We start from the raw sequence: 18,089 nt of genomic DNA, 5'->3' as shown, positions 1-18,089 counted from the left end.
TCGACTCCTTTTTGCTCTCCCTCTCTCTTTTTTTCCTTCTCCCTCTCTCCCTCCCTGACTACCCCTATACACAGATTAGTGTCTCCTCCAGTGCTGAAATCTGAGCCCTGCTCTGCCATTGGCTGGTGCATCAAACCATGTGACCAGCAGGCTGGAACTTTTGAAAGTGTCTCACCACAGGAGGCTGAGTCAGAGAATGAGGGCCCCGAGGCAGCTGGGAGATGTGGTATGTGTCTGGGCTACAATATCTCATATCTGTCCAGGATCTTGTCTGTGCTCATACACTACAGTTCAAAAGTTTGGTATCACCCAGAAAATGAGACTAGGAAAACTTATATTTTTATCCACCAAATAAGGTGTACAATTAATCGTACATATAGTCAAGACATTGACAAAGTTCAATCTCTGCCTGAAAAGGCAAGTTTGTGTTTGGAAATTTGCAGTATTTCAGCTTGAGTGGGTCTTCACTTAACAGGTCTTAAAACATTTGGAGCGATGCTTTGGGTTTCTGACTTGTTATAGATTAATAAAACTATTGCTATAGTAGTGTATATTACATTAAAAATTAAATGAATCAAGGTGCAGGACAAGGACCATTAGGGCATGTTTCTCAACCTAGAGATTTTAAATGTTCTTTGATGTTCCCCACTGGCATACAGTCGTTGTGACTGGGGCCTCCTAGTTCTCTGATTAGAGTCGGTTTGAACTGTTCTGTGTAGGATGTGGTACACACCTTTGTTAGATATCTTCAGTTTCTCGCCAATTTCTTGCATGAAATAACCTTAATTTTAATAATAGACTAATGCAGTCCTTTCCTTCTGAGCATAATCAATTCTAGTGTTCCTGATAATCAGGTTGCTTCCATAACCAGCACAACGATTTTCAGCTGTACAAACGTAGTTGCAAAAGGGTTTTCTCATGATTGATTACCCCTTTAATCATGATAATTTTGGATTCGCTAACATATTGTGCCATTGAAACACTGGAATGATGGTGGCAGAAGATATACCTTTTATGCCTTTTCCATTCAGAATCAGCTATTCCCAGCTTTAGTATTCATTACAACATTAAAAAAAGTCTACATTGTACTTCTTTTCTTTCCAAAAAAGGACATTTCTTTTGAACTGTAGTGGCCCACAATAACATAATTTATAACATAACAGTGAACTACAACTATAAGTAAGACCAAGTGAAATTAAATTATATATGCAGCTGTGAAATTGACAGTAAAGAAAGGAAGAAAGGAAGTGGTATAAATACAAAATAATTATCCCCTTATAATGATTGTTGTTATTCCAATGACAAAATCACACTTTTCAAACCAATATTAACAGATTTTAATATGACACTGTAGCATTTCCAATATTAACATTTAACACTCAGGCATTTGTAATCAAAAACAAACAGACAGTTTTAAAACAGCAAGAAGAGACTGTACATCATACCTTAAATATGAGAGATAAAAAACAGACTGAAATGGGTGGAGGCTTCCAGGCTTCCTGAGGCTCATGTACTGATGGAATAGCAGTAAAACTTAATGAGGTGTGACTGGTTGAATGTATCTGCAGACACCAAATATCTCTCTCTTTCTCTCTCTCTCTCTCTCTCTCTCTGTATTCATTCCCTCTTATCTACCCCCCCCCCCTTTCTCATCCCCCTTGTATCAGTCTTTCTATAAGCTGGGTATATAAACCATTTGAATGTCACTCTCTACTGGGCTTGCTGGTGCTCTCGTAGATAACTCTCTTCATGTTGTCCTCGACCCAGTGTGAGAAGGCAGATGTGCGGGTAAACACTGATGGCTTCTTGTCCTGGATGCATCCGAATGGGCCGAAACTCACTATGCCATGGACTTCCCAGGCTTTGGTACCCCCCGGCCGACACACGAACGGGCCACCAGAGTCACCCTATGGAGCAGGAGCAAGGATTGAGATGGAATATATTTAAACAAACTCTTCTTGCACACAATAATTTTTCCATTTGTGCACAAAAAAAAGACATGGGTGGGTGTTGAGATGGTGGAAAGATAACCGGAGAGCCGGAAGAAGAACATTGCAGGGAGTAGGAGATTGTTGAAGAAGAGGAAAGAGAAGATTGTTTGAAGGTGATAAGAGAGGTGGGTGACATATTGAGAAAGACCACGAAGAAGAAGAAACAAATAAGACATGATTTATGCGGCAGACATTCACACATTGAAAAGTGGTATGCGTAACAAAGCCATACAATAAGAAAGGTACATGGCCGGAGGAAGGTGGCACAGGAATAGAGGAGGAGAAATGGAGGAAGAGCAAAAAAAAAAACAGGAAGGAGAATGGGAAAAGAACATATGCGCTAAAACACAAATAAGACCTTAACAAGACCCCTTCGTTCTATTCTCCATTTTCACTCAGGAGTGTATGGCTCACTGAGCAGAACCTACTTTAATTGCTTTGATTAAACCTTTAAAACAACGGGAAACATGACTTCCCAGGGCTAATCCGTTTATTTCCAAGCTGCTCCATTTCAGGAAATAAAGTAAACAAATATGTACGGGCAGGAAATGAAGCCGTGGCAAGGACCTCAGAATCACAATGCTTCCTTGTGTTCAAGTTTGACTGTAAAAAAAATGTGCAGTGCGTGACCACCTCACTCATTCTCTCAGAACTGATTATGGCATGCATGACTGTTTTCTTTGCACTTACTCAAGGTCACACTAATTAGCAGTGACACTGACATTGCTATCTCTCCTAGTGCTTGTTGCTGGGTGGGACGATTGCATTCCTGTTTCTCATTAACGACCAGTAGAGTGTAAGGCTTTAATTGGGACATCACTCTATCAAACCACCATGACAACGGCCATTTTATATCTCACTTCTGTCAGACAAACATGCCCCTTTCTTATGTAACGGTCCAATTATATGGGGACTGGAAATAGACCAGTTTACATAATCCAAGAGGCTATTGCTATCATTTCTGTTGCATGACAGTGGACAGTTGGTCATTTCACCTCTGCATCACTTGAACATGGGTGCATGTTTGTGCATACAGCAAATTAACTTTGCAAGTGATTGACAGGCATATAAATGTACGTGTGTGTGTGTGTGTGTATGTATCATACAGTATTTGTTCAAACCCCAGGTCAGTGATGAAAAACCCTACCTCCATCCCAACACCCTGTCAAATGTCGCCTATGCCCTGTATTGTATGCATCGTACCTGGCATGCTGACTTGAGTTCATCTGGCAGCTCGTAGCCTGCACAGACCATAGAGGGCCGAAGGCTGTCCCACCAGTACTGGGGTTTGCTGCAGGTGGAGTAGGGCACCACGGGCAGGGGGGCCTGATTCAGCTTCTCAGCCACCTTCGGGATTACACTACCTGGAGGGGAGAGACAGAGGAGTGGGAGGTGAGACGCAATGTGTGTGTTTGTGTGTGTGTGTGTGTGTGTGTGTGTGTGTGTGTGTGTGTGTGTGTGTGTGTGTGTGTGTGTGTGTGTGTGTGTGTGTGTGTGTGTGTGTGTGTGTGTGTGTGTGTGTGTGTGTGTGTGTGTGTTGATTAAAAATAAATGTATATGTGCGTCTGTGTTGTTGTGTTCATCCAAAAGGTACATACAAAGCTCCTCCAAGCTAATTATGGTGAAGATGTAGGAAAGCCCTTGCAAATCCCTCTTACAATATTTTTAGGGAGAAATGGGCCATCTGTTCCACCACAACAGCCTGAACAAACACAAACATTCCAAAAAGCTGCCACCTACATTCATCCCCGTTGATGCCCAGTGCCAGAACCACAGGTCACAGGCACACAATGTGCCCCTGAGACTGACTGAGGCAGGCTGGCAAGGGGAGAGACTGGCACAGCCTCTTGGGCAGTGCCCATGCCGTATTAATGAGGCCAGTTGGCATTTCTCTGCCAAGGGACAGTGGCCTTATTACTGCCACACTGTGCCAGATGCCAACCAGAGACCCTTTCCCCATCAGTGTGCATCAGACTTACAGGAGTCCTGTTAAGCTTCAGCTCAGAGTTTGGGATGCTGAGCATACCTTGGATTTGACACAGAAGGACATATTTGTCTATGCACTAGGGATTCTTAAGACTGAAATACTTTGTTATATTACCAGAATTTAGTTTGAGAGCCTCAGGAACTCTAACTAAAACAAAGCATAGGTTTAATTTTAGTGGAGGAACATGCAGTCACAAATCAAATGCACACGGTATAATCTTTATGTTGTGCATTGCTGGAGAATGTCAACAATTGATCAGGACCATCCATATGTACAATAATTGTGAGCTGGCTATTAAATCCCCAACAGAAAAAAAGCTCTTGTGGATGTCCAACACATGTGGATGTCCAAGAACTGTAGAACAGTTTGAGAAAGGTATCCCAGGTAATGTGACCAAGGCATCTATAGCCTTGTCTGAAGCTAAAATCTAAAGTAATAATTGAGCTGATAATGGAATGAAGCCACATACATTATAACTGATAAATACTCAAGGCATAAAATGCTTTTATAATAGAAATACATCAACTGGAGCTAACCACTGACCTTTCTCGTCACCCCAGCCAGTGACGAAGCATGTCTCGCCGGCGGGCAGCACGAAATCGGGCGTGGGCATACACACAGGGCGGACCTGTGCTGTCATTTTAACGGGCTTGGCCAGATGCACCAGGGCAATGTCGTTGGTGATATCTGTGTTGTCCTCAGGGTAGACGAAAGCCTCGTGGGAGACCAGGGTGTCCACGGGCACACACTGCTCCGTGGAGCCGTCCCAGCTGGAGTTCATGTGGTGCTTGCCCAGGCACATCCTCCACATGCCTGGCCTGTTGAAGGGCCTGGACACGGGCACAGGGGAGAATGAAGCGAGTATAAATGATAGCAGCGCAGCACAGAGCAGAGACCAAAGTCTGTGGTCAGAGCACTGATCTGTGAACTGGCTTACACGGTATGGCCTAAATACCAAAGGTTTAGTAGACAATATCCAGCCACCGAAGCCAGCATCTATGATACCAGAGCATAATAAAGCGGAGACTGTGAGACTAGCTTCATTTTTCATTACTGTTATCATATGGTGATATAAAGAGAATGGTCTCGGTTAACTACTTAGGGACATAGGGATGACAGAGGGGGCTATTGCATCAGCATCAAATAGAAAATAGCTAATTGACAGAGATGAGAGTTAAACTCACGCCATAATGCAGTGGGCAGCGGTGAGAACCCACTCCTCATGGATGAGTGAGCCTCCACACACATGCATGTGTGGAATCGGCGCGAACGGAGTGGCCTGGGGGAGGCACACAAACAGAGAGATGGTTCATAACATGGGCATATCATAACATGCCTCAGACAGAACATAGAATAGATACAGAAGCTGCTGCAAAACACAGATGTAGAGCTGAGATATTCAATAAAGCAACACACACGTCAACACAAACACAAAGCGACTTACCTGCATCGACACTTGCCAAGGCCAGGAGTGGGGTATGGCCTCAATCCCATTCACCACTCTGGTCACAGACGTGTTAGGGGACACCTCGGGCATGCCACAGTTCTCAGGCCACACTACAGGGAGAGAAGCAGATGTTACATACTGTGGTTGTTGGAAAATGTACCAGAAAACATTTCATGTATGTGGTGGTTTTACTTATGCTAATAATACTGGTTAATGCCACTGCTAATGCTAGAAATGATGAATACTAGTATTAGTAATTCCCCCATGGTGTTTTTAATGTTATTCAGCATGATATTACGTGAACAGAACAACTGTTATTGTGGGGCGGACTCATAGCTGTTGTCTCAGTATCGGGGGAGATGCTTATTACCAGTTCCTTCCGCTAGATGTAGATGCAGTGCACAACCCCCCCCCCCCCCCCACCCCACCCTCGGGAAAAACATACTGACATCCTCCTCATCTTCCTCCGTCCCTCAACACTCCCACCCCGTCACTCTTGCTATCGGTCTATGACATGTAACAGATGGCCTGTGCTGTGTGCTGGGCTGTAGCTGTAGCTGTAGCTGGTATTCTGATGCGATGGATGTGTCAGTATGTTTGGGGAGGCTGGCAGTAGCTCGCTGGCTCTAATGAGGGATGCAGACAGCTCTGTAGCTGTGTAGACTACCTTGCTCTGTTAAAAGAGTTTTAACCCACTGATCATATAGTCATCACATCGGCATCACATGTCTTGTATATGCCTCTTCCACAACATGAAATTCATACGTGTGTGTGTATGTCCTCCACTGTATGTGAACTCACTAATGTTGATGTTGTCCCACGGGTTAGGTGGAGGAGGAGGCAAGGTGGGGAAGACTGACTGATTGGTGGTCCAGTATCCACGGAAACCCTTCTCCTGGGTCTCGCTATTAGTGAAGAAACGAACTATAGCTGTGTCTCCAGGAACCGTCGTCGTGGGTGGTGGTACAAAGCCACAGTGTTTACCTAATGTAGGAAGCAGTGAGATGTCATCTGCACTTAATCGTCTGAAATTGTTTTTAATGAACTAAACTATTTTACACCACTGTAAAATGTTGGTAGGAAAAGTTAAATCGCTAGAGCTTTTTGAAGGCAAATTAATGACCAAAGTGTTCTGAATGGATCATTAGGTTAATTCTACGAAACAGATGCTATTGCGTAAATCATAATTATGCCGAAACACATCATAGGAGATGTTGGACATAACCAATACAATGCATACGATACAAACAATGCCATTTACAATACGATACCAAACATACAGTACATCACAGATTAACAGTCTTAGATTTACCTAAGGATTTCATATCTGAGCTGAAGATCTCCACATAGTCCACACACTGTCCCAACCTATTAGCAGCCTGCACATCAAAGTGGGTGAAGGTGATATGGATGGCCTTGGCTGAGGGGACGGAGACCCACCAGGTACACACGGCTTGGTTGGGGTAGTCACTGGGCCAGTTGGGAGACTTCAGCTCCCCTTGTTCAGTATTGAAATGACCTCCACATCCAACCAGAGCTGAGAAGAGGTGGGGAGAAGGAGAGGGACATATGGATAGATAGGTGTGGACAACATTCTGTTTCCAAAGAGACCTTATATTCATGCATTATTTATTTCAGTACGCTGTGGTGAGTCCCTTAATAGATAGATAACTAAATAGATAGCCCACACAGGAGTGCCACACTCACCCTCCCCTTCGCTGGGATCAACCACTTGGTAGTGGGCCATGAAGCCTGTATCCACGATCCTGTTATTTGAGGAGAAGGTAACATTCAGAGTCTCTCCCAGAGTCACTAGAGCCTGAGGAACAGCTCCAATGCCACAGCGGGTACCTGGACAACAAATGCATTTCCTTTGGTGAGAAAATAGTTTTTTCCTTGGGTGCTCTCACTGATAGACACAGACAGACAGGTCACCCCAATAGGTGAAAGCTTTGTAGACTTTTAGTATAGTATAGTTGAGTGTAAAATTACAGCAGGTATTTGGTATGCAAATAGAAATAATTCTATTTCACATTTCATCAAATACTCAAATATGACAATAGTCATAGACAATAGACAATACAAATAAAAGTATTTTTTTTTTTTTACCAGGTTGGGCTTGCAATACAGATATACTGTATCTACAAAAGAACATTTCAATCATCACTTAATTTGACTGTTTAATTTGACTGTTTGTGACAAATGATGTGAACGCACGCACGCACGCACACACACACACACACACACACACACACACACACACACACACACGCACACACACACACACACACACACACACACACACTGACCACACACACACACTGACCACATACCCAGTGAGCCCAGCTGGTCAGTGAGGGTGACTTTGTCGTTCATGCACATTAGGCTCTCCTCCAGGGAGAAGTTGGCGAAGCGCAGGTGAATAAGTTTGCCAGCAGGAGCACGGATATGCCACTGGCACTGGGCACCGTTGTCATAGTTATCAGGATGATTCATGGTCGCCATAGTGCCCCTGGTGCTGTTCAGGTACTTGGCCCCACCACAGCCAGAAGCTACAGAGAGAAGAGAGATAGAGAGATGAATGGAAAGAAAGATAGACAGAGAGAAGATAAGGTAAAGTGTAAAAGAGACAGGGAGAGAGGGACAACAATGCTTTAAAAGAGTGGATGAGACTGAGAAAGAAAAAAAGATGTACTTTGGATAAGAGAACATTAAGCAGTCAAATGAGAGCTATGGACATGCATAGATTTATGAACTGGACATCATGCGATAATTACTATCTTCTGTGTTACTGGACAGTGAGAGAATGATTGAATGTGAGTGTGGTCGTGTCTGTCTGTGTGTGCATTTTGTGAATATCCGCCAGTGAATACATGTTTGTGTGTTTGTATGTGTATATGTGCATTTCTTTTTTTTAGGGGTGGGGGGTTATGTGCTTGTATCTGCACATGTATGCCAGTGTGTTAGTATAACTGGCCTGACTCACTGTTCAGCTCATAGATGTTCCTGCGGATAGCGTTCTCCATCCAGGGGATATAGGCTGAGGTGCGGGTGAACACACTTGGCTTCTTGTCCATAATGCAGCCAATGGGACCAAAGCTGGTGATGCCGTGAACTTCCCAGGGGGTTGTGGCGTTGTCCTGGCAAACCAGGGGTCCACCGGAGTCTCCCTGCAATGCAGGTTGGGTATTTACTCCAAACTTCTTTAAAAAAAAAACGTATTGTGCTGCACTAAACAATGTTTCAACCTTGGGCTGATCCCGTTGGGAACAGGAGGGCAGCTTAATCAGTAGGGAAAGAGGGAACTGTCAGAGAGCGGCACTTTTCTCAAGGACTTGCCTTTGGCAGCCAGTCCTCCAACACCTCTACACCAGTACGAACAGCATTGAGGTGTCACTGATCATTTTTAGTATCACTTACAGCACAGTCAAATGCTAATGAATGTGTAAGAAGCACACAGTTTCAACCTCTTTTAAATGCTATGAGCAATGTCATGAGCTGTGGAGGCGAGGTGGGTATACCTGGCACACAGACTTGAGCTCGTCAGGTTTGGTGTAGCCACAGCAGATCATGGAGGGTTTGACCTGGAACCACCAGTAGTCCATGCCCTTGCAGGTCTCGTAGGGCACCACCGGTAATGCCACCTGGTTGAGGGCCTCTGATGGCTTGGCTGTCGCTGGGTTGCCTGGGAATGTGAAAGACACAAAGTTGGGTCATGTAGTATTTGGTCTGGGGCTGATGGGTGCAGACTATACATACTTCATGAATTCCCCGGAGGACTTTAAATGATTTTGGACCATCCTCTTGAAACAACATTTATTATTAAGTGAAACAAGTTTTTCCACTGTCCTTGATGACCTTTTCTACTTTACGAACAGCAGAGGGCGCTCTGACTTCATTTCTCCACGCTGCTACCAAAGCCGTCTTTATTAAGATGAGTACACACACTCCTGCTTATAGCACCTGCATAGCTCACCAATAGCAACTATATTTGATTAAAATAGCAACTGGTCTCTTGTTCCAGTCCCTCTATTTAAGTTGGTATGTGTGAATAGAGACCAAGTACAGAACAGCGACAGAGATTTCCTGGAAGTGGGCAGAGACAGATGGATCCCGGCAAAAGCCTGGAGCATTTATGTTTGGGAAGAGGGCCTCGCTTCAGGGAGCCCAGACAGCAGGGCTCCTTAATTACATGGCCTCAGGCCCCTTCCCTACGGGGCCGTGTGACAACGGAGGTTTGTTTTTCCGTCAGTCTACACAGGGTCTCCATACCTACCTACCTATAACGCCCTGTCTTCGAGTCAGGACACAAGATTTATATAAGAATTTGACCTCTGCTACTTTAAATCAACTGTGTGTACAGTAGCTCTCAGAGACATACTACACAGTGGGCATATTGTATTGTATTGTATATCAAACTGGATGAAATCCTCTGATAATGTAGCTTTTTTCTACAATTGCAATATTATTATTATTATTATTATTATTACTACATCTTCATTACTATAGGGTCAATAGGCATACTTGGTCAATTTGGTTAAATTCATGAGACACATTTACAGAAATAAAATGATGGCAATTTAGGGTAATCACTATTATAACCTTAACATTATCATAAGTGTCATTAGTTACTTGTTACTAACCCTTCTCGTCGCCCCAGCCACTGGCGTAGCACTTCTTGTCCCCAGGCAGCTGCTCCTCAACGGAGGGCAAGCAGGCAAAGTCGATTTGGGCAGACGGAGTGACTTCACCATCCAGCCGCATCAGGGCCACGTCAAACTCCACGGTGGGCACATCGGGGTACTTGAAGCTTTCGTGCCGGTAGATGCCCCGCACCCCCAGACACAGCTCGCCTGGTTCAGTGTACGTGAGGTTGTGTTTGCCCATGCATATGCGCCAGCGCTGAAGCTCGTCAGCATACCTGGATTGAGATGCACACAGACGCATACATAATGTACTTTAACATAATCAATTTATATGATCTAATTGTAAAACTATTTATATGATCTAATGTATATACTATTCATATTTTATCATTTAAATCATATTAAACTTTTCTAAAAGATATGTGATATCCAATTAACATAATGCACATGATCTCAAATACCGAAGGCTAAAATAACAAACATGCACACACACATACTTACATACCCCTGAACACCCTGATCACACACACATACTAACATACACCTGAACACCCAGATCACACACACATACTAACATACCCCTGAACACCCAGATACTAACATACCCCTGAACACCCAGATCACACACACATACTAACATATACCTGAACACCCAGATCACACACACGTACTAACATACACCTGAACACCCAGATCACACACACATACTAACATACCCCTGAACACCCAGATCACACACACATACTAACATATACCTGAACACCCAGATCACACACACATACTAACATACCCCTGAACACCCAGATCACACACACATACTAACATATACCCGAACACCCTGATCACACACACATACTAACATATACCTGAACACCCAGATCACACACACATACTAACATACACCTGAACACCCAGATCACACACACATTCTAACATACACCTGAACACCCTGATCACACACATTCTGTAGAGGCCATCACTTTTTTTTGGGAGGGAGGAAAATTGTCTGTATAAATTGTCTGTGTGCTGCGGTGTGTCCCTCGTCAGACCCACTCTCAGTCCTTACTTTAACCAGCCTCATTCCCATGCAGGTGTGTGGCCATTAAGCCCAAACCTGAAGTGAACCCAGGCTTTCAGGCCCAGTCACAGGCAGCTGAACAGAATCAAACTGCCTGTCAGGAATATGGAAATGGGCTTCTACCGAGACAACAGAACACATTTTTTGTACTCAAGTCAGAGTCTTCTAGTGTGACAGGAACAAAAAAAGGCAGACATTTTCCTGTCTCCTGGTTGTGGGAGTGTAGCAAAAAAGGAGCGGTGCGTTAAAGATGGGAGACATATTTCATTCTGGTACATTTTGGGAAGTATCTGCTTAAAGAGATACTAGATAGATAGGTAGTCTGCTGAAGGATCACAGAGAACAGACATATTGGTGTTGTCACAGAGAGCTGCTGCTCAGTTTGTCTGGAAAGGAGGTAGTAAATGTTCACCTCGTGGCAGATTTCTGACTTTGATGCCACATGCCTGAGGGGAGGCGTATATTTGATGTGTCAAGGTACCAGCACAAAATTGCAATCTCCTCTCCTCTCATACTCTCATATTCAGTGCTGTCATCTACCATAAAGCATCTTTATGTCTCCTTACTGAAAAATGTTTTTTGCTGTTTTTTTTACACATTAACCTCTATGGAGTACATAATCAATTGCTTTGTGGCATCAGAATCCTTTTTCTGCCATTTACAGTACTTAGCAACATACAGAAGTGACTCATAATCTGAAAATATAATTCACAGAAAGTCTATGTTTTTGCCTGCAGATACAAACAAAGCTTCAGCATTACTTTTTTTTCAGTATTCTTAATAATCATACAGACAAAAAGCATTTCAAATGTGTCAGTGAAATAAGGGATAACTGAAACAGTAAACTGGTGGATTCAACTATGAGGCGTCACCTGATGAAGCAGTGCGCTGCAGTCATGACCCAGTTCTTGTGGATCAGAGTTCCTCCGCAGGTGTGGAAGAACTTGGGCTCAGGCTCTTTGTCCGGCCAAACCTTTGGGAAGAGACAACAGCATGAGAAAATTATACCTTTGGACACCTTAATATAGATCTGCTGTCACTGAAGTGAAGGTTTACACTCAATCAATGATTTCTGCACTCCATAAAAGAATTCAAACATGACATGTGGTTTTTAAAGAGTTTTAAAGAAACTGACTCTCAATGAATTTTCACAAGACAGTAGTAGTTGAAAACTTGCACTATACTTTTGAAAGTATACATAAAGTGTCTTGACAGTATTTCTTTTTTACACTCATTTAGACTACATTGGTCCATGCAAGTAAGCTATATAGTATACTCTTCTGAAAGTGAAACCATGAAACTGGTAAACTAGACACACACACTATATCTGTCCCTTGGTTTGATATGTGCACCATGTTCCACTAGTTTAGCCACAGGTTATGCTGACGAGGCTGATAAAACAATGCCTGAGGTTTGTTTAGTTTGTGCACCATGACAACAGCACTGCAATGCTGTTTTTGAGACAGGTTGTCCATGTATTCTCGCCAGCTCAACTAACACTGTTTCAATGTACAAAACTCACAACCAACTGTGCAGACCAAGACTTTTTTCACAGACCATGTGCAGGAAAGGTTAGCCAAAGATTTTTCAGAGGTTTGTTCCCACTAGTTTTGCACTGGCACCACTGACATTGAAGGGTGATGACTAGACTGAGATTTCGAAGACAGTGAAGCTTGTGTCTCCAGTCCAAATCTCAGAAAATGAAACAAATTGAATTGCTAAGCGGCATGTGTTTTTCCTCATTTTCTCATTCTGTCCAGGAAAGACTCTCCTGCCTCTAATTTGCAGTCTCAATACAATTATGGGCTAGCAAACCTTTAAATGAACTCAGACAGACACAGAGCGAGATGGAGAGAAAGATGCACACATGCACACGCACACACACACAGATGCTCAGAGACAGTGGCAGGTAGGCAGTAAACCGCTGGTTTTTTTTTGCGGACTGAGGATTTTAAATAGCATTTACCCCAGTAGGCCACTTCAGCTCATTTGATAACATGTCTCAGAGCGAAGGAGTAATTAATGACACATAATAATGGGGAGTCTGTAAAAGCTACATGTCATAACAAAAGAGAAGGGATGACAACACACACACACACACACAGGGGGCGTGAGAGAGAAAAACAAATCCACACACTCTGACAACCCATAACCATTATATTTTATAATGGTGCACTCAATTCCCTCTGTTGAGCTAGACTAAATGAGATATCAGCATTGCATGAAAGCTGGTTTAATTATGTTTTGCATCAATATAACATGAGATATGAGTGGGTGGAGAGGAAAAAAAACATCAGGTGATGAAATGAAGTATTGTCATCAATGCGTCCAGATAGTTTATGACACCTGTGTGTGTGCTTGAATTAATTTGGCTTGAGCTATGGCTACACATTGATAAATATAAAAACAAAGCCTGACTGCTGATACATGCTAACAATGTGCAACTGCATACAAGAAAGCCATCGGCATAACTATAAATAATACAGCCTGCAACAAGCTAGTTCAAGTACAATTGTTTAGACATATTTGAAGGGGACCAAAGTATATGTAAAATGCCTCCACCATAAAATACCATTAGTGTTACTAACACTGTAACATAACTGATACAATGAATTAGATGTTCCTTTTTCAACAGTTAATTAGTATAGAATTAGAATTAGAGTAATGTCATATATGTTTCAAAGGTGTTCCCTTTGTCCATCATCCATTCCTCACGTACCTGCAGGGACACCTGCCATGGCCAGGAGTGGGGTTTGGCTGGCTCTCCGTTAACAATGCGGGTGTGGACCAGGGGGGGGTTCTGGGGTTTGCCACACGTCTCAGGCCAGCCTAGAGCCATAGAGAGCACAGAGGTTAACAACAGTACGTTATGTGTTCCAGTGTCATCCAGGGATTTGACAAAAGACAAAAGTGTTAAAAGCTGGTGTGGCAAATGCAGTGAATGTCTGTCCACTGCTTTTGCCATGACATGGTTACTCAAAGACATCCCTATTATTCCCTCACTACTGGATTTGTCACATTATATCCAAAATACACTTCACTTACTAATTTGCGCTCTGACTGGCATTCTATCTTTTGGAGAAAATATCGTATTCTTATTCATACAGTGGTACAGTGATGCCAAGTATGCCCCCCCTTCTTCTTCGACTGATGTATGAGTCCACTGTTTTCCAATCACAGGGGCAGTGATGATGATCTGTGCACCAAAAAAGGTCCACCCTCAGAGGGCTTCATCCATAAGCACAGACCGAGATGGGGTGAGTGTGTAGTATGTGAGTTTGAGTGTGAGTGTGTTGGGTGGTGAGTGTGTGTGGACGTGAGTGTGAGTGTGTATGTGTGTGTGTATGTGAGTGTGTGTGTGTATATATGTGTGTGTGTGTGTGTGTGTGTGTGTGTGTGTGTGTGTGTGTGTGTGTGTGTGTGTGTGTGTGTGTGTGTGTGTGTTGGTGTGTTGGGTGGTGAGGGCAGAGCATCCTCAAAGCTTTATCTCTGCCAGAGCCAAGACCACCAGTGTGAGCGAGACATGAGGAATGGGCACTGGGGCAAGACGAACACCCAGCAGCCACGTGAGTGTGTGTATGTGTGTGTGTGTGTGTGTGTGTGTGTGTGTGTGTGTGTGTGTGTGTGTGTGTGTGTGCGTGTGTGTGTGTGTGTGCGTGTGTGTGTGTGTGTGTGTGTGTGTGTGTCAATCTGTACTTTGTGAGTTGGGGTTCAGATCACCCTGTTGGGAGAGAAAGTGTGTGTGTGAGAGTGTCAATGTCTATGTTGTATGGTGTGTGTGTTCAAATATGTGAGCTGTTTAACAGACAGTGCATGTATTTGAGCATGTGCATATCTGCATCTTTGCCAGATTGATGGCATGCGTCAGAGAGACCACATCTGCGCCCCTTACCTGGCATCATCCCCACAACTCATCTGCGACAAGGTGCCTCAGCACAGGGACAGAGCCCCATTTAGCTGCACACGCATGTGTGTGATTGCGTTGACTAAGGTCACTGAGCTGAGGTATATTTTGAGAGGATGTTTTTAGGCCATTTTCTATTTTGTGAGACGACTAACAGCCAGTGTCACATTGTAGTTTGACCCTTGTTTATCTGAAAGTCAATCCTGGCCAGCTGTTATATTTTGCTGTGCTGTGCCATTGAAATCTATGACATAATTTATACCAGGCACCTGCTGCCATTTACAGGAGTGTTGACATTTACATACTATATGAGTATACACACTCATAAAGCACACTGTGAACTGTATTCTTAGTCTGCTGTAGAATGGAGACTGATCTGTCTATCTATCTAATCATCTAATTCTGTACATACATACATCAATATGAAAATAATATACAATATACAAATAAGCACATATGCAGAGAAATAGACACACACACAAACAGAGAGAGAGGGAGAGAGAGAGAGAGAGAGAGAGACAGAGTGTGTGTGTGAGAGAGACATGTACAAACACACACACAAACTCTACACAGACAGACCTATTGGGATTCCGTCCCACGGGTTTGGCTGTACTGGAGGTTCTGTCGGTGCAGGCAGGTTGGTGTCTGTGGTCCAATAGGCTCTGAAGCCCTTCGCCTCAGTGAAGAAGTCCGCATGGAGGCGCACGACCACTGTGTTCCCTGTGGTTTTGATCTCTTTGGGGAGTGTGGAGCCACAGAAGGGTCCTGAGGAGAACACATATGCATATGGAGCACGTGGAGCATGCAACACTGAGATAGGCACACTCACAGAGCCTGCTGGTCCCTCCTGTATTCACTGTGTGCTGCTGCAGTAATATATATCAGTGTCAGTGCTGAACCCTGTCCCTGTTCAAAGTGTGCATTTGGACATCTGTACATCACGCACTGTTCATGTAGTTGGTAAGATAAAAAAAAAAATGACAGCGGCTTAGCCATAAAGGATGCAACAGCTGAGCAATACTGTGAAATACTACAAATGGATTACCTGCATCAGTGAATTTGAGATATATTGTACTGTACAAATGATGATCTAAAACCACACCTACGTACGCTTTGGCTATTTCATCATCTGTCTGACTCACCATATTTTTTGGCCTTAGGTCCAGAGCCGTCGTAGACGACCAAGTTGTCGTAGCACTTCCCAAGCATGGCGGGCTCCAGGCCGAAGTCTGTGAAGCGCAGCGTGATGCGCTTGCCCGTGGGCACCTTCACTCTCCACATGCACTCTTTGTTGGGCGCGTAGTTCATGGGCCAGTTCTGAGACTTGATCACGCCTGTCTCCGCATGGTAGGCACTGCCACAGCCCGGGGCCTCTGGAGAACATTACAGAGACACATACGGTGAGAACGAGAGGAGGGAGGAAAGTGAGAGTGAGTTAGTGAAAAGGGACGGAAATTAAGACTCCAGTAAAAAGGCAATACGGTATGGCAGCAGCTGCCTATGTGAGAGCACACAGAAATCATGCTGGCTACAGAGGCTATGCTAACAGGCCAGCGGTCCCTGGAGGTATTGTATAGTCCTGGATAGAGTGACAGATTACCACTCCCATTAATTTAAATGGCCAGTGTTATGCTAGCTATTTCAGCCCCAAAAGTATGAAAGTTCTGTTTTTAATCACCTGAGCTGCAACCACCATAGAACTGAAGAGCACAATAACAGAATCCTACGCTATGATTGGTCACATTCCTGAATGCTTGAAAGTAGCCTATGTTAAACAAACCTTTTGGAACCAAAATAGCCTATGTTAACTGGCTGAAGCTAACACTTTAAAGCCTGACCTCCAGCAGCAGCCCACACTGGTTAGTGGTAACTCCTCCATCATGTGACCCTCAGCTATTGTTTCTCATATTTTCACCTAGTTATTGTGACGAATGACCTCCAACAAACCGGATCTCTTCATTACTGACCAGCACTCCTCTATGGATGACATGACTGAGCATGTGGGTGTAAATGAGGCCTATCTACAACACAAAGTAGGATAACTCATCTCCAGAGCCTCCATCTCTGTCAACATCAGGTACATATAGGCACGCTTAAAACAAGAAAATCCATCAGACCATCAAGTTACAACAACTTCTTAGATCTACAAACCGTGCCTTTAAAATGTTTTGGTTTAAGCTAAGATCTCTAGCAAACAAATCTTTTGTGCTGATCTCAAAAACATCTGAAACGGGTTATTACAGTTCTTTCCAATAATTTTAGTTCTTGTACCGATACCATGGATACTTTTCCCAAACACTTTACAGCTTTACAGACACACACCTCTGCATATCAGTTAATTTTTGGTGCAAAATGCACAACAACAACCACACCACAATCAATTCTGCCGTAACTTTAACACATGTTCCCTCTCAGAGTACAATGACCTAAAAAACACTAACAAATTTGAAGCATTGCTAATTGCATCTATAAGATGTTGCTGTGTCCAGTTTAGCATAGATTACTGTAGTGTTGCATTACTGTAAAAAAAGAGAAAAAACACACACAGACAAACACTGCTTTGGACTACAGTAATAAAGTTTGTAATATGACAGTAAACAAATAATTCTAAAATGCTGCAATATGTTTCATTACAGCCATATGCTAAAATTGCATGTGTTACTGCACTATATAGGCTTACTACATTACAACAAAAAGGCATGAATATGCTACGTATTTACTGCAGTATTTCCTATGCAGTAAATGACATACATCAACACAAGATACAGTCTACCAAAGTACTGTAATACCACTAGAAGTCTGCTGTAGCCCTACAGTAATGCTGATCCATTCTGTCCTCTGCATTTGGTGTCAAACTTTTACATGTTTGAACTTCGCATTTACAGTAACATTCTCCTCTGCATTGCATCTTGGAAATACCTCAATCCAAGCCAAGTATCTGAAGACAGTGTTCATATGCCGGTTTGCCTCTCACGATAGATGTAATAATTGAGTGTGGCAAATTTACTGTAATTGCACTTTCACTGATAGCCTATG

General features: G+C 43.4%; 1 protein-coding gene across 1 annotated transcript in view; it reads right to left on the bottom strand.

Annotated features, from left to right (window-relative positions):
• Positions 1–1,322: 1,322 nt before the first annotated feature.
• zgc:154142 (uncharacterized protein LOC555481 homolog) overlaps positions 1,323–18,089 on the bottom strand; it is a 34,251-nt gene continuing 17,484 nt past the window's right edge. Inside the window, exons 10-25 of the mRNA XM_031560071.2 lie at positions 16,196–16,426; positions 15,633–15,818; positions 13,869–13,978; positions 12,022–12,122; positions 10,069–10,346; positions 8,947–9,110; positions 8,412–8,595; positions 7,759–7,977; positions 7,133–7,276; positions 6,738–6,962; positions 6,227–6,409; positions 5,423–5,535; positions 5,163–5,257; positions 4,522–4,808; positions 3,195–3,355; positions 1,323–1,907 (exon numbers count right to left, since the gene is read on the bottom strand). Coding sequence (XP_031415931.1) covers positions 1,704–1,907; positions 3,195–3,355; positions 4,522–4,808; positions 5,163–5,257; positions 5,423–5,535; positions 6,227–6,409; positions 6,738–6,962; positions 7,133–7,276; positions 7,759–7,977; positions 8,412–8,595; positions 8,947–9,110; positions 10,069–10,346; positions 12,022–12,122; positions 13,869–13,978; positions 15,633–15,818; positions 16,196–16,426 — 2,885 coding nt within the window. The 3' untranslated portion in view covers positions 1,323–1,703. The remainder of the gene's footprint in view (positions 1,908–3,194; positions 3,356–4,521; positions 4,809–5,162; positions 5,258–5,422; positions 5,536–6,226; positions 6,410–6,737; positions 6,963–7,132; positions 7,277–7,758; positions 7,978–8,411; positions 8,596–8,946; positions 9,111–10,068; positions 10,347–12,021; positions 12,123–13,868; positions 13,979–15,632; positions 15,819–16,195; positions 16,427–18,089) is intronic.

This window comes from Clupea harengus, chromosome 22 (assembly GCF_900700415.2).
Source record: "Clupea harengus chromosome 22, Ch_v2.0.2, whole genome shotgun sequence".
In the NCBI taxonomy this organism is placed as follows: Eukaryota; Metazoa; Chordata; class Actinopteri; order Clupeiformes; family Clupeidae; genus Clupea; species Clupea harengus.
This window is presented reverse-complemented; position numbering and strand designations above follow the sequence as displayed.